Here is a 17,178-nt window from a genome sequence, read left to right on the forward strand (position 1 = left end):
ATTTGCATACCGCATTACCCTTCAGATCTATGCGGTTTAACAAAATGGAAAACTGATACAAACACATAATGAAATACAAATTCAGTCTTTCAAAAATTTCCTGAATAAATAAGTCTTTAACAGTTTCGATATAATGTAGCTGTAAAAGATAACTGAAGAGAGTGCATCCCAAATAGCTGCTTGAAATGGCAGTACAGTACTCCCCCCAATATTCACGGGGGTTACGTTTCCGGGGTGATTGCGAATGTTGAAAACCCACAAATATCGGAAGAGTACTGTATTCGACACTCTCCCTACTCCTCTCTTGTTACGGCCCCGCCCACTTTGTTTGGGGGTTTTCTGGAGCTCAGCACCCCCTGCCTTTGCCCCCGGCCCGAACTACGTCACTTACCTGGTCGCGGTTGCCTTAGTCGGCAGCACCGCGTATGAGCAGGGAGACAGCTGTTACTATGGAATCCAGGAGCTGCACTGTAACCAGAACCGTGAGGGTTTACTGTAGTTGCTGTGAAAGTGTTGGTTAGCAATACGAGCCCCTCCCAGGGATGCCACAAGAGCCGGGCCGGGTCCCCCAGAGGAGGAAGGACAAGTGCAACATCGATCTCTCACCCCTGCCTTCGCCCCCGGCCCAAGCTGCACTGCTTACCTAGTCACGGTTGCCTTAGAGACGGCGGTGCCACGCACGAGCAGGGAGACAGCTGCAAAAGCAAACCCCAGAATCTGCATGCGTGGGCCGCAAAGGAGGGGAGAAGGCACCAGAGAGCAGGAGAGGGGCTGAGCTGTTACTACAGAACAATTATGAAGGGAGGAGGGTTTTAAGGAAAAAAAACAAACCCCGCAAATTACTGAGTCCGTAAATTCGGAACCGCAAATTTGCGAGGGTTTACTGTAATCTGTTGTGATATCTTGGGCAATGGAAAATCAAAAAGTGTAGCTCAGTGGTTCCCAACCCTGTCCTGGAGGACCACCAGGCCAATCGGGTTTTCAGGCTAGCCCTAATGAATACACATGAGAGAGATTTGCTTATAATGGACGTGACAGGCATGCAAATCTGCTCCATGCATATTCATTAGGGCTAGCCTGAAAACCCAATTGGCCTGGTGGTCCTCTGGGAACCACTAGTGTAGCTATTCGAGTGGAACGTCTGTGATGAGAGAAAATAAATTGATCTACTAAATAGGCTGGAGCCATACCAGATATCACTTTATAGCATAGACAACCAAACTTAAACTGCATTCTTGTTTCCATAGGGAGCAGTGCATGCAAATAGATCTCATGCATATTCATTGGGGAAATCCTGAAAACCCGACTGGATTGCGGCCCTCGAGGAGGGACTTTGACACCCCTGCTATAGTCTGGGGTTTTTTTGAGATTTTTTCCCCAATTTAAAAATCAGACGGCTTGCTGTATTCTGTATTAGTCGAAGTTGAGCCATATTTTTTTGGTTACCAACCAGGTTACCAAAAAATATTAGGACTAGTGGTACAAATGTGCTTTTTTACACTGTGGAAATTAAGAACCATAAAAAAATATTTTGATCCTTTATCGTTCAGACTATTGGTGCAGACATTAGTTTTATCTATGTTAGACTATTGTAACATCATCTATTTAGGAGCACCCAAAAAAATTCTAAGGAAATTAAGGATAATTCAGAATACAGCTGTTCAATTGATTTTTGGTTTAAAAAAGAACGACCATATTATCGTTTATTTCATTGGCTGCCTTTGGAGGCAAGGGTATTATTCAAATTTTCCTGTATCTGCTTTAAGCTGATATCGGGATTGTCTCTAGCTTACCTTTTTCCTCATTTTATGTTGCATAGACCATCAAGAGAAACTAGAAACTTCTACTTATTTGCTTATCCCAAAATTAATGGGTGTAGATATAAGACCTTCTTAGCATTTCAAGCTAGTAGGCAACAATCTTGGTTAGGTAAATGTATTCAGCAAGCTATGTTATCCTATTGCTGTTTTTGGAAATTAACTAAGACCACTTTGTTCGATAGGTTTATTACTTAGTGAGTTTTTTATTATTGAAATTCTATTTTATAAATATTTGTATTTTTATTATATTATTGTATTTTGCTGATTGTCCAGCTCTTTTTAGTGTAAACCGCCTAGAACTTTGGTTATGGTGGTATAAAAGAATAAAGTTGTTATTATTATCCAATGAAGCTACTAAGTAGTAGATTTAAAACAAACCAAAGAAACTATTTCTTCACACAACGTGTAATTAAACTCTGGAATTCATTGCCGGAGCATGTGGTGAAATCACTTAGCTTAGCAAGGTTTTAAAAAGGTTTGAATAATTTCCTAAAAGAGAAGTCCATAGGCCATTATTGAGATGGCTTGGGGAAATCCACTGCTTATTCCTAGGATAAGCAGCACAAAATCTGTTGTACTACTTGGGACCTAGGTTAGCCACTGTTGGAAACAGGATACTAGGCTTGATGGACCTCAATCAGTCCCAATATGGCAATTCTTATGTTCACTGTTTGTGCGAGGTTTAGGATAAAGTAGGGACCCTTCGTTCTGAGTTAGCAATATTGGACATGGTTGCTGTTTCCATGGTTTCCTGATCAAGAGCTCTAGGAAGAGTGGAAACCAAACATGGCATGGCCAAAGGGGTGCTATTACCCTGATCTTGGAGAAGTTTGAGTAGAGTTTTCTCTAAGAGGGATTGGAGGAAATGCACAGAGGAACTTGTCCCATGCTCAATATCGATGCCAATCCATAGTCTGTTATTGAAAAGATATGGGTTGGATCGGTAGTGTGGCATGTTGCTATTCCTTGAGTTTTGGCCAGGTACTGGGGACCTGGATTGGCCACCATGAGAACAGGCTACTGGCCATTGGTCTGACGCATTAAGGCTATTCTTATGTTCAAAAAGTCTTTCACACTGAAGGTGTTGGGCTTTAAGTGTTCACAGCAAATATCCCAATGGTCCTGATTTAGACAGTGAACACACCAATTATAGGGTTCATAGCCCAACAAGACAATTGAGATCAAAGGAATTAAGGTCCTGATGCACCAAAGTCTGCCATGCACTAGGGTTGTCCAGAAGAACCTAAAGTTTGAAAAACTGTGCAAATAGGGTTTCCCTTGAATTTGATTGTGTGTGTTCAGAAAATAATTTAAAAAAAAATTTTTTAAGCCCATTCTGGAGTCACTCAAAGCCAATCTAATATAATAAAGCCCTAAGCACGCATGCGCACTCCCACCTGCATGCTCCCGTTTTCCGTGCGCTGTAGGGCACCCCAGGTAGGAGTGCGCATGCGCGAGAATCCCCCGAGGCAGATGTCGGCCGCCGTGGCTGTCAGTGGCTGCAGGCCGCAGAGGCGGATGTCGGCCGGCGCGGCTGTCGGTGGTTGCAGGCTGCAGCAGCGGCTGTCGGTGGCTGCAGGCCGCGGCGAAAGATGGCTGAAGCCTGGCTGGAGGAGGACGAGGAGGAGCTGCAAGATCTCCGCAGAGGCAGGAGGAGAGAGAGAGACAGAGACAGATGGATGAGAAGGACAGAGGGGCTACTAGGGGGACCAGGAGAGATGGTAGGGGATAGGGAGAGATAGACTTCAGGGAGTGTGGAGGGGGCAGGAGAGAGAGATGGTCTTGGGGAAGGACAGAGGGGGACAGAAAAGGGAAAGATGGCAAAAGAGATGAAACAGGGTCAGAGAGAGATGGTAGAGGGTGTGAAAGGGGGAAAGTGAGAGATGGAAATGGTAGGACCACTGCTGCTTTGGGGCACTGAGGGAGGAAAGGTTGGTACGTCAGGACTGCTGCTGCCGCCTCGGGTAAGTAAAGACCCTGTCAGGAGGGCCAAAAGGGTACAAAGGAAATGGTGAAAGCTGAGGTGGTGGGACTAGGATCAGTGGGAGGCAGGGTCCGGGCATGATAGAGGCGGGGCATGGGTGGGTCAGGGTATAGGTGGGGTTAGTCTAGCACCCGTTACTGTAACGAATGTAACGGGCTAAAACACTAGTGATTACATAAAGCTCCATTTTTCTTAAAATTTGCTGCTATTGGAGTTGCTAATGGAGTAAATTTCTTGGTATTATAGCTATGATTTTTATGTTTTTACATTCGGCAATGGTACATTGATAAAAAGATTTTTTGCCAAAAATCAGTATTTTGTTAAATGGACCTTCAATATCTGCACTTTATTGTGGAAAATAGAAATTTAACATACTTTGCTAATAGCTAAACACTTGGTGTAGTCATCTACCAATGGCGTTCCAAACACCCAAATATACAATGTTACAGTAATCCAATATTCCCAAAACAAGTACTCTAAATGGCTGATGGTGTGAAGCTTCCATAACATGAAATAACACTTTCTGACCTGGGTGTCTACTTGTGCAGTCATTGATAAATTTCTATCCAAGTATACACCAAGTATACTAATGGTTGAGATAAGTGGGAAAGTTATTCCATTTAAAGTCAAGTTTTGTAACCTGCTTAGACTAAAACATTAAAGATATAAATTTTGTAAAACAAAATAAAATGTAAAAACTTTTCATAAAATTGAAAAGGAATCCCCCCCCCACTAAAAAAAAAAATAATAGTGTATATATTAATAGTTGGCATGCAATAATGGAATGAAATGGGGCCTGTAGCAGATGTGTGTTAAATCCTCTACTTTCAGTGGAAGTTTTTGGCACATAGGGCAGCCACAATTCAAGGTTGCTCCCTGCACTCGTGTGGCAGTCTACATTTCTCCCGCCTCTCTCCCCTTTCCTTTGCAATGTTACTGTCTTTACCATGTTTTCATCTTTTTTTTTTTTTTTTCCTTTCTCCTCCCTACTCTTCATCTCACAGAAGAGTCAGTGTGAGCCTGCAAGAGCAAACAAGGGTGCCCCCTGCTACTTCACTGCAAAACGGGTTGGTAAGTTGGATTCTTTCAGGTCTGGTAGCAATAAGAGTAAAAATATTTCATTTGTTGCTCCATGTAAATTTTGTGCTTCGCTAGACTTTTTAAAACTGGGTTAAAATTTAGGGTGTGTAGATTTCTTTTTTTTTTTTTTGTATTTAGCTCTATTAATTATAGCAGAGAGGTGAGGAAGTTGTAAAGACAGAGCAGATACAAGAAGCAGAAGAGAAAGAAAAATAGTTTTTGTCTGAATTTTCTTTCCTTTAGTTAGTTAGTTTTATATGCCATCTTCTCAAGAGAGCTCAGAACAGATTACAAGTTTAAGAACATAAGAAAAGCCTTACTGGGTCAGACCAATGGTCCATCAAGCCCAGTAGCCAGTTCTCATGGTGGCCAATCCAGGTCACAAGTACCTGGCCAAAACCCAAGGAGTAGCAATATTCCATGCTACCGATCCAGGGCAAGCAGTGGCTTCCCCCGTGTCTTTCTCAATAACAGACTATGGACTTTTCCTCCAGGAACTTGTCCAAACTTTTCTTAAAACCAACTACGCTATTAAAGTGTATTTGTCCCAACAGATCAATCCAGAGACTTGTGGGTTAGTTAGTTAGGCCCCATTTTATCAAGCCGCGTTAGGGTTTTTTTTATCACCTGCCGCTGCAGCCAAAACTCTGACACTCATAGGAATTCTAAGGGCATCGGAGCTTTTACCGCAGCGGCCTGCAATAAAAAAAAACCCTTTCACAGCTTGATAAAATGAGGCCTTAGTTTATTTATTAGGATTTATTTAATGCCTTTTTTTTTTTTTTAGGAATTCACTCAAGGTGGTGTACAGCAAGAATTTGTCAAACAGAAGTAATAGACAATTACAGCAGTAAAATATATTTAGATTACAATACAAAGCATAGCATTTGTAGTATGCTACATTACAATGTCAACACAATGTGCAATAAAACATTTTAATAGAAAGCCCAGGGAGTAAGTAAAGGAGGAGTATATAGACATAAGAGAGAGAGTAACAGGGGTTAGAAACCAAGGGACTAATTTGAAGAAGCTGCATAAGAGGTGAGAATGGTGCTTGAGAATTCTCAGTTAGCATAGGAGTGGAGAAACGTGTTCTGCTACATCGTATGTGCAGCTAGTGTTGCTCCATTGTGTGTGTGTCTAGCAAATGAGTTACTTCTTCCATTAAAGGCCTTCATGAAGAAGAGATGTTAGGTGCCATCAAGTCATGTTTGAGTCCTAGCAACTTAATGAGCATCAAGTGTTCATGACAGAAGTAGAGATGGGCTTGTGTTAAGCAAAGCCTTTCGGGGAGTGCATTCCAGAGTGGGGGGGCTACTCTGGCAAAGGCTCGCTGGCAGGGATCACATTGTGATCCAAGAAGGTGTGGTTAGGAATACTCACTGGGAGGACTTTAGTGACCTTGGAGGAGAGGGAGATCCTGTTTTCCAAGTACTTTGGACCATTTCCGTTGAGAGCCTTGAAATCAAACAATGGGGATTCTGTATGTTGGCTGTTATTTCCCACTAATCATGAATCTGCAGAAGGGTATTGCTTTAAATCTCTGTGCACTGGAGAGCAGCTCCGTCAGTTTTTCCTTCTGAAAGCAAACTCAGAAGGAGTGTTCTGATCTGCTATGCTTCTTTTTAGGTATTTTTGCCATCAGTCTTCAAATTTGTTTCTTCTTGACTTAGGCACTCAGAGGTTCTCTTCTTGGGCTTACTCCGCCGGGGAAAGGACGCAGTCCCATGTGGGTGGACTGCTGCTCCCAGGCGAATCTCATCAATTACCTGTGCAGCCAGCCTGCTTTGTGTCCCTTCAGGAGCTGCTTGACTACTGATTTATCAGAAGCTTTAGCACAAATTATGGGGCCCCTGTGTAACAACCCTCTGGATATCAAAGAGTTGGCTGCGAAGTTTCTCCCACAGGCGCATCACGAGAACTTTAGGGGGGGAAGGATTCCATGGTCAAGGTGTGCCCACTGGCAACTAGAAGATCTCCATTGATGGATTTGTGCAGAGCTATCTCTGAGATAGAAATCCTTTATCCCAGGACAAGCAGGCATGTATTCTCACTAACGGGTGACGTGATCCAACGGAGCCCCGATGCAGACGCCTCACAAGCAGACTTAATTGAAGAAACTCGAAGTTTCAAGTCGCCCGCACTGCACATGCGCCTTCCCGCCCAGCACAGGGCGCGCCTCCTCAGTTCTTATTTTTCCGTGGAGCCGAGAAGTCCGTCTTCGACTCTCTGCATGAAGTGGTTTTCACTTGTGCCTTCTTTAGTCCGCGGTTTTGGTTTCTTTTTCTCAGAATTGCTGATTTTCGTCGTGCTTTCTTGTTTAAAAAAAAAAAAAAATTTCTTCCGTCCGTACGACCGGGCAGGCCACGTGGTTTAAGGTTGTCTGGAAGGATTGGATTAAAGCAGGTATAAGATCCTTAAAGGAAGTAATTGATAATGGTAAGCTGCTTGATTTTTCACAATTGCAACATAAATATGGTCTAAATAAAAAACAAAGTTATAAATGATTGCAATTGAAGCAGGCTATTCAGATAAGGTTCCCTGAATGGAAATCTTTAAATGATCATTACAGCTTAGAATTCTTATGTTTCCAGGCAGATTTTCTGGGACACCAGGCCGCAAAGTGGTATAAAATTATATCTAATTATTTGAATAAGAAACCTAAAAATGGATTAAGAGATATTTGGAGCATTGAGATTAAGCATCAGATTAATGCATCTCAATGGCCACGTATTTGGTCTTGGAGAATTAAAGGTACGATGTCGGCATCTATTAGGCAAACATGGTTCTTTTTGTTGCATAGAGCATTCTGGACCCCTACTAGATTACAAAAATTAGATTGCTCTAAGTCTAATAGATGCTGGCATTGTAAAATTGAAGTTGGAACTTTAGACCATCTTTTATTTTATTGTCCATGTATTCAGGCATTTTGGATATCAATCTGGGATCAAGTTAACATATTGATGGAGAATCATGTAGCATTATCCTATGACACAGTGGTTTTTGGAATGTGTATGAGGGCCAAATGCCAAATATCTGCAGCAAACAAAAAATTATTGATGATTCTTACTGGGGTGGGAATTCAGCAAATAACGACTAATTGGAAAGACTGTTCTAGACTGAATTGTAGTTTCTGGTGGAACTGTTTGTCATATGTACAAGATGGAAAGATTTCTTGCAGTACAGAGGGGATATTTTAAAAGGTTTCAGGAGGTGTGGAGGCCATTAATTGAATATTATAATGATTAAGGTTTATTCTTTTTCCTTAGGGGATAATTTGTAAAAATGGGGGGTGGGGGATAGGATAATCTAATTAAACAGCGGTATATTTCAATTGATTAATGGATATAAGAAATATGATATATAGGTATGAATAGAAAAGGAAAGGGGGTAAATTTATTGGAAATATGTTATTATGAAATATTAGGGGATATATGTAATATGATGAGATATATTTGTTGTGCATTAATTTATATAATAAAATGAACAAAGAGTTTGAGGAAGAAAGGGTGGAGGGAGGGATAGGTTAATGTAAGATTAATTGTATTATGAAAGAGGGATGTCTAAGTATGTATATGTTTGGATAGAATATTTTGTTGATATGGGAAGGGATGGAAGGTGGGTGGGGGGAATTAAACATGTATAATAATATTGTTTAAGAATGTCAAGTGAGTTATGTGAATTAATTGTAATAATATTGTACACTTGTTGAAAGAAATAAAAAGGAATAAAGATTTAAAAAAAAAAAAAAATTTATTCCGTCCGTACGACCGGGCAGGCCACGTGGCCGCAGCCCCGCGGCTTCAATCTTGCGGTGGAGCTTTTTCGGCCTATGTCCCGGCCTGCAACCGGTTTTAAAAATGTTCCAAATGCCAGCGCACGATTTCCTTGACAGACCCTCATCGACGCTGTCTTTGGTGTCTCAGACCTCAACATCTACCGAAATCGTGCCGGCCTTGCTCAACACTTAAGTCCCGGGCCTTCAAGCATCGTTGCATGGAGTTCTCGATGGATCTTTCGTCCTCGAAGGGTGCTTCGTCCTCGACATCATCCGAGGCTCCCCAGGCTTCCACATCTTCTGCTCCAAGCCTCATCAAACCTGCTTCGTTTGTACCGGATATGTCTTTGACGCCTGCTGCAGTGCCTTCCTCTGTCTCTTCAGGTCAGGTAGCACAGCAACCCATTCCCCCGGTGGTGCCCAAGGCTTCTAAGTCCAAGCACTCTCACACTGCCTCGAGGGAGACTGAAGCCTGTGCAGGTGGTCCCGTTGGAGACGCGGATCCATCCTTGTCGGCTTCGTTCCAGACCTTATTAGAGAAGCAATTCATTCAGGTTGAGCCGCCTCCTGTGCGTCAGTCATACGCACACTCTCTACAGGGAGCAGAGTCTCTGCGAGTGTCTGCTCTGGCATCTCGGCATGCATCGCAAGGAGCAGAGTCTTTGCCCATGCCTCCATTGGAACCCGTACACTCGATGCAAGGAGCAGAGTCTTTGCGAGTGCCTCGAGGTTCTTCCACTCAGCCTACTCTGCTTCGTTCCACGGCCTCCAGCCCTATCCATTCTCTGGGGGCTTCGGCGGAGACACGCTCACCTCGGTTATTGAGGCCTGCTTCGAGGCACAGCTCGCATCATCGATCGAGGCATTCTTCAAAGCATTCATCCAGGCATGCCTCGCCTCATCGGAAGCTGCCTTTTCTTCAATATTCCCCACCATCTGCTTCGACCCTTCCGCTTCTGGACCTCGAAGACCCGGTGGGTTCTTTTTCTCCATCCAGGTCTCCTTCTTCAGTGGAGCACGCTGCCTCGACATCCTCGAGTCCCTCTCGAGGCCAGGCTTTAGCAGATCAGCTGTCTTTTTCGTCTTTCCTATGTCAGATGGCTGCTGATTTGGATATTCAACTTGACACTGGATCTAAATTTTCCAAGGAGTATCTCGAGACCATGCATCTCCCTCAACCTCCTGCTGAATCCCTCAAGCTTCCTCTTCACAAGCTTTTGGATTAAACTTTTGTCCGCTGTCTGGAAACTCCTTATTCCATTCCGGCGGTTCCAGGCAAATTGGATTCCAGATACAGAACTGTTCATCACAAGGGGTTTCATATTGCTCAATTATCTCACCAATCCCTTCTGGTTGAATCTTCTTTGAAAAGATTTCACCCTTCTCAAGTCTATGCCACTGTTCCTCCGGGCAGGGAGGGCAAGACGATGGACAGATTTGGTCGTCTCATCTTCCAAAATTCTATGATGACCTCCAGAGTCCTCAGTTATAATTTTCATTTCATCATCTATTTTGAGTTTTTCTCTCCATCCTTCAGAAGTTCATGCCTTATTTGGATTCTCGTGCGCAGTTTGAGTACCAAGAAGTTCTTGCATCCTTGTCTCAACTTCGGCTGCAGCTTCTTCAGTCCTCTTATGATGCATTTGAGCTGTCTGCTCGAGCTATTGCTTGCTCGGTGGCCATGTGGCGTCTGGCGTGGCTCCGTACCATCGACATGGACCCTAACCTGCAGGACCGGCTGGCTAATGTCCCCTGTGTTGGCAATGACCTCTTTGATGAGTCCATTGAGGCAGCCACCAAGAAGCTTTCAGACCACGAGAAGTCTTTTCAATCCATTCTTCGTCCAAAGCCGAAGCCGGCTCCTCCTCGCCCTTCACGCCCTCCTCTGATTTACCAATGGCGTTTTCCACCAAAATAGGCTCCTGCCATCCGTCAGCCTGTCAAGAGGCAACATCCTCAGAAGCAGCAGAAGCCTCAGCCACTTGTTGTACCCTATGCTCCTCAGCCTTTTTGACTGTCTGATCCAAAGCATAACCTCAGTCGTTCTGCCATTTTCCGTTTTTCCCCCTATAGAAACATAGAAACATAGAAGATGACGGCAGAAAAGGGCCACAGCCCATCAAGTCTGCCCACTCCAACAACCCTACCCCCTTGAATTTACCCCCCTAGAGATCCCACATGTGTATCCCATTTCCTTTTAAAATCCTTCACGCTGCTGGCCTGAATCACCTGAGGTGGAAGTTCATTCCAACGATCGACCACCCTTTCGGTGAAGAAGAACTTCCTGGTGTCGCCATGAAATTTCCCACCCCTGATTTTCAGCGGATGGCCTCTTGTGGCAGAGGGGCCTTTAAAAAAGAAGATATCATCTTCCACCTCAATACGGCCGGTGATATATTTAAACGTCTCTATCATGTCTCCTCTCTCTCTACGTTCTTCAAGTGAATATAGCTGCAATTTGTTCAGCCTTTCTTCATACGGGAGGTCTTTGAGTCCCGAGACCATTTTGGTGGCCATTCTTTGAACCGACTCAACTCTCAGCACATCCTTTTGATAATGTGGCCTCCAGAATTGTACACAATACTCCAGATGAGGCCTCACCATGGATCTGTACAATGGCATTATAACTTCGGGCTTCCGGCTGATAAAACTTCTTCGGATGCAACCCATCATTTGTCTTGCCTTTGATGAAGCCTTCTCCACTTGATTGGCAGCCTTCATGTCTTCGCTAATGATCACCCCCAAATCACGTTCCGCCTTGGTCCTAACTAAGGTTTCACCATTTAGTGTGTAAGTTTTGCATGGATTCCTGCTGCCGAGGTGCATGACCTTACATTTTCTAGCATTGAAGTTTAGCTGCCAAGTCGAGGACCAATGTTCCAATAGAAGTAGGTCCTGCGTCATACTGTCTGGTAAAGTGTTCTCACTTACTATGTTGCATAGTTTGGCGTCATCGGCGAATAATGTGATTTTACCCTGAAGCCCCTGAGTCAGATCTCCCACAAATATGTTGAAGAGGATCGGGCCCAAGACCGAGCCCTGAGGCACTCCACTGATCACCTCCGACGTTTTTGAAGGGGCACCATTTACCACCACTCTCTGAAGTCTACTGTTTAGCCAATCACCGACCCATGTAGTTAACGTCTCTCCCAGTCCCATTGATTTCATCTTGTTCAATAGTCTGCGGTGCGGAACGCTATCAAAAGCTTTACTAAAATCCAAGTAAACGACATCCAGGGACTCACCCACATCCAGTTTCCTTGTTATCCAGTCAAAGAAACTAATCAGATTGGATTGGCAGGACCTGCCTCTGGTAAATCCATGTTGGCGGGGATCCCGTAGATTCTTCTCGTCTAGGATTGTATCTAATTTATGCTTAATTAGTGTTTCCATGAGTTTACTCACTATGGATGTGAGACTCACCGGTCTGTAATTCTCAGCCTCTGTCCTGCAGCCCTTTTTGTGGAGTGGGATTACATTGGCTGTTTTCCAGTCCAAGGGGACTTTTCCCGCCTTCAAGGAAAGATTGAAGAGCACAGACAATGGCTCTGCCAGGACATCACACAGCTCTCTAAGCACCCTGGGGTGTAGATTGTCCGGTCCCATGGCTTTGTTCACTTTGAGTCTTGATAGCTCGCAGTAGACGCTGCTGGGTGTAAACTCGAAATTCCAGAACGGGTCATCTGAGCTATGCCTTGCTTGCAACTGTGGACCGGACCCTGGCGCCTCGCAGGTAAAGACTGAGCAGAAGTATTCGTTTAGTAGTTCGGCTTTATCTGAATCTGATTCTGCATAAGTCCCGTCTGCTTTCCTAAGGCGTACTATCCCATTTGTGTTTCTTTTCCTATCGCTGATGTACCTGAAGAAGGATTTATCCCTTTTCTTAATGTCCTTTGCTAGATTTTCTTCTATCTGAAGCTTGGCCTCTCTGACTGCCGTTTTGACAGCTTTGGACTTGGCCAGATAGTCTTCTTTTACTGCTCCTCTTCCTGAATGTTTGTAGGAAACAAATGCTTTTTTCTTTTTCTTAACGAGGTCCGAGATTTCTGTAGTGAACCACTGGGGTCTGTTATTCCTCCGTCGTTTGCTTGTTGTTTTTATATAGCGATTTATTGCTTCATGTAGGGTAGATTTCAGGTTTGCCCACATAGCCTCTACATTATTGGTTTCGGCATGGTCTTGCAGTGCCCGATGGACGAAGTCTCCCATGCGTTTGAAGTCAGTGCCACGAAAATTTAGGACCTTTGTTGTTGTGGTCGATCTGGAGAAACCCTTCCGAAGGTTGAACCAAATCATGTTATGGTCGCTGGAGGCCAGCGTATCACCTACCGAAACTTCTGATACGCTGTCTCCGTTGGTGAGTACCAGGTCTAGTAACGCCTGGTCCCTGGTGGGCTCCAATACCAATTGTTTGAGCTGTGCACCCTTTATGGAGGTTAACAACCTTCTACTGCCGCTAGTTTGTGCGGTAAGTGCATTCCAATCTGTATCGGGCATATTAAAATCCCCTAACAGTACTGTGTCCCCACGCAAGGTGATGTTTTCAATGTCTTCGATCAGTTCTATGTCCTTGTCTTCCTGTTGTCTAGGAGGTCTATATACCACACCAAGGTATAAGCATTTTTCGTTCCCTCTGGCCAGGTTCACCCAGAGGGATTCCCCGGAGTATCTAACATCTGTGATTCTGGTAGTCTTGATGTTTTCTTTAATGTATAGTGCTACCCCTCCTCCTAACTTTCCCTCTCTGTCTCGACGAAGCAAGTTGTAGCCCGGTATAACCATATCCCACCCGTGTGAGTCCGTGAACCAAGTCTCAGATATTGCCACCACATCTAGGTCTGCGTTCATTATTTCAGTCTCCAATTCCAGAATTTTGTTGCCCAAACTGTGTGCATTAACATACATTGCCCTCCATACCTTATTGTTGTTAAGTCCCTGTGAAGAGATTCCCTCCTGATTTAGTGTGACTCCCATTTTATCTTGTATAGTATGGGTACTTACCTTGGACTCAGAAGTGTGGTTGTGGCTCGCCACCTCAGGATAGTTTCTTACTGCTCTGGAATGTGAGTGGATACCCTCCCCCAACTTACCTAGTTTAAAGCCTTAGGAGGTCATAGAAACATAGAAATAGATGGCAGATAAGGGCCCACGGCCCATCTAGTCTGCCCACCTTAATGTCCCTCCCCTACCTTTGCCCTGTGAATAGATCCCATGTGCCGATCCCATTTGGCCTTAAAATCAGGCACGCTGCTGGCATCAATCACCTGTAGTGGAAGACTATTCCAGCGATCAACCACTCTTTCAGTGAAAAAGAATTTCCTGGTGTCACCTCGTAGTTTCCCGCCCCTGATTTTCAACGGATGCCCTCTTGTTGTCGTGGGACCCTTGAAAAAGAAGATATCTTCCTCCGCCTCGATGCGGCCCGTAAGATACTTGAACGTCTCGATCATGTCCCCCCTCTCTCTGCGCTCCTCGAGCGAATATAGCTGTAATTTGTCAAGCCGTTTTTCGTATGGTAGATCCTTGAGTCCCGAGACCATCCGGGTGGCCATTCTTTGCACCGACTCCAGTCTCAGCACATCCTTGCGATAATGCGGCCTCCAGAATTGCACACAGTATTCCAGGTGGGGCCTCACCATGGATCTATACAATGGCATAATGACTTCCGCCTTACGACTGACGAAACCCCTTCGTATGCAGCCCATGATTTGTCTTGCCTTGGACGAAGCCTGCTCCACTTGATTGGCAGACTTCATGTCCTCACTGACGATTACCCCCAAGTCTCGTTCTGCTACCGTTTGTGCTAGGATCTCGCCATTAAGGGTATAAGACTTGCATGGATTCTGGCTGCCCAGGTGCATAACTTTGCATTTTTTGGCATTGAAGTTGAGTTGCCATGTCCTAGACCATCGCTCCAGTAGGTCGTCTCCATCATTTTTACCACCGATAGACGACTATTACCACCGACCTCTGGGTCCTTTCATCAGGGAGGGATACTCTCTTCAGTTCCATCAAGTTCCTCTGGAACATCTTCCAAGAGAGTATCCTTCCAACTCGACCCAGACCGCCCTTCTTCTTCAGGAAGCTCAAGCTTTGCTTCATCTCTGAGCTGTTGAGCCAGTTCCTTTGGCTCAACAGAACAAGGGTTTTTACTCCCGGTACTTCCTTGTTCCAAAGAAGACGGGCGATCTGCGTCCTATTTTGGATCTCAGGGTGCTCAACAAATTTCTGGTCAGAAAAGTTTCGCATGTTGACCCTAGCATCCCTGTATCCCCTCCTCAAGCAGAACGACTGGTTATGCTCTTTGGATCTCAAGGAGGCCTACACACAAATTCCCATCCATCCGGCCTCCTGTCAATACCTCAGATTTCGGGTGGGAAATCTTCATTTTCAATACAGAGTGCTCCCTTTCGGCCTGGCCTCGTCGCCCAGAGTCTTCACCAAGTGTCTGGTGGTGGTGGCCGCTGCGCTCAGGAACCATGGTCTGCAGGTGTTTCCATACCTGGACGACTGGCTCATCAAGGATTCCACGTCTCAGTGAGTCGTCCTAGCGACCCAACGCACTATCTGGTTCCTGCAGAGTCTGGGGTTCGAAATCAACTTTCCAAAATCCGATCTCCAACCTTCTCAGACTCTTCCATTCATCGGAGCTGTTCTGGATACTGTCCAAATCAGAGCGTTCCTTCCTCAACAACGTCTAGAAGCTTTTCTCCGTCTTTGTCATTCGGTCTCCTCTCGCCCGTCCATCTCGGCGAGACACATGATGGTTCTTCTGGGTCACATGCTTCTACAGTGCACGTGACTCCTTTTGCTAGACTTCACCTCAGAATTCCTCAGTCGACCCTGGCATCTCAATGGACGCAGGTTTCCGACCCTCTGACTCGACACCTCCAGGTCACACCTGCACTTACACAGTCTCTTCGCTGGTGAATGCCCTCTTCCAATCTATCTAGAGGCTTACTTTTTCACACGCCCCCTCATCAGAAGTTTCTCACGACCGATTCTTCAACTTACTCTTGGGGGGCTCATCTAGATGGTCTCCGTATTCAAGGCTATTGGACCAGTACGGATCGTCAGTGTCACATCAATCTCCTGGAGCTCAGGGCGATTTTCAATGCTCTCAATGCTTTTCAGCATCTGCTTCACGACCGTGTAGTCCTCATTTGCATGGACAATCAAGTCGCCATGTATTATGTCAACAAGCAGGGAGGCACGGGATCTGCCTCCCTCTGTCAAGCTCTGAAAGTTTGGGATTGGGCAATTCGCCACAACACCTTCCTCAAAGCTGTCTACATTCAGGGGGCGGACAATGCTTTAGCGTACAACTTGAGTCGTCTTCTACAGCCTCACGAATGGACTCTCCATTCCACGCCCCTTCATCACATCTTCTCTCAGTGGGGAACAGCTCAGATAGACCTCTTTGCAGCCCCCCACAACTACAAACTGCCTCAGTTCTGCTCCAGGATCTACACTCCTCATCGCCTCGAGGCAGATGCTTTTCTTCTGGCCTGGACGAATCTCTTTCTTTATGCGTTCCCTCCGTTTCCTCTAATTCAAAAGACGCTGATCAAGCTGAAGTCCGACCATGCCACCATGATTCTGATTGCTCCTCGTTGGCCCAGACAACCCTGGTACTCCCTTCTACTTCAACTCAGCAGCAGGGAGCCCTACCTTCTACCAGTTCTTCCCTCTCTGCTTACGCAGCATCAGGGATCTCTGCTTCATCCCAACCTGCAGTCTCTACACCTGACAGCTTGGTTCTTCTCAACATAGCTCCTCTACAGTTTTCTCAATCTGTGAGGGATGTTTTGGAAACTTCACGGAAGCCTACTACTAGACAATGCTATTACCAAAAATGGACTAGATTCTCTACTTGGTGATTTTCTCATCATAAGGAACCACAACTTTCCTATTATCTTCTGTTTTGGACTATCTATTGCACCTTTCACAGTCTGGTCTCAAGTCTACCTCGATCCGAGTCCATCTTAGTGCAATTGCTGCTTTCCATCAGCCTATTGAAGGGAAACCTGTCTCTGCTCATCCTGTGGTTTCCAGATTCATGAAAGGACTTTTCAATGTCAATCCTCCTCTCAAACTGCCTCCAGTGGTTTGGGACCTCAATATTGTTCTTGCTCAGCTGATGAAACCTCCATTTGAGCCAATGGACAAGGCTCATCTGAAGTATTTCACTTGGAAAGTGGTGTTTCTCATTGGCCTCACTTCTGCTTGGCGAGTCAGTGAGCTTCAAGCATTGGTTGCGGATCCACCTTTTACAGTGTTCCATTATGACAAGGTGGTTCTTCGCACTCATCCGAAATTCCTTCCTAAAGTGGTCTTGGAGTGTCATCTCAACCAGTCCATTGTACTTCCAGTATTTTTTCCGAAGCCTTATTCTCATCCTGGAAAATCAGCTCTTCATTCTCAGGACTTAAACGTGCTTTGGCTTTCTACTTGGAACGCACCAGACCGCACAGAACTGCTCCTCAACTTTTTGTCTCCTTTGATCTGAACAAGTT

General features: G+C 45.0%; 1 protein-coding gene across 1 annotated transcript in view; it reads left to right on the top strand.

Moving 5' to 3' along the window:
* Positions 1 to 17,178, top strand: part of ZFAND2B (zinc finger AN1-type containing 2B) — a 93,863-nt gene that overhangs the window by 35,818 nt on the left and 40,867 nt on the right. The window contains exon 6 of the mRNA XM_033945382.1: positions 4,809 to 4,875. Within this exon, the coding sequence (XP_033801273.1) occupies positions 4,809 to 4,875 (67 nt within the window). The remainder of the gene's footprint in view (positions 1 to 4,808; positions 4,876 to 17,178) is intronic.

This window comes from Geotrypetes seraphini, chromosome 5 (genome assembly GCF_902459505.1).
Source record: "Geotrypetes seraphini chromosome 5, aGeoSer1.1, whole genome shotgun sequence".
NCBI lineage: Eukaryota > Metazoa > Chordata > Amphibia > Gymnophiona > Dermophiidae > Geotrypetes > Geotrypetes seraphini.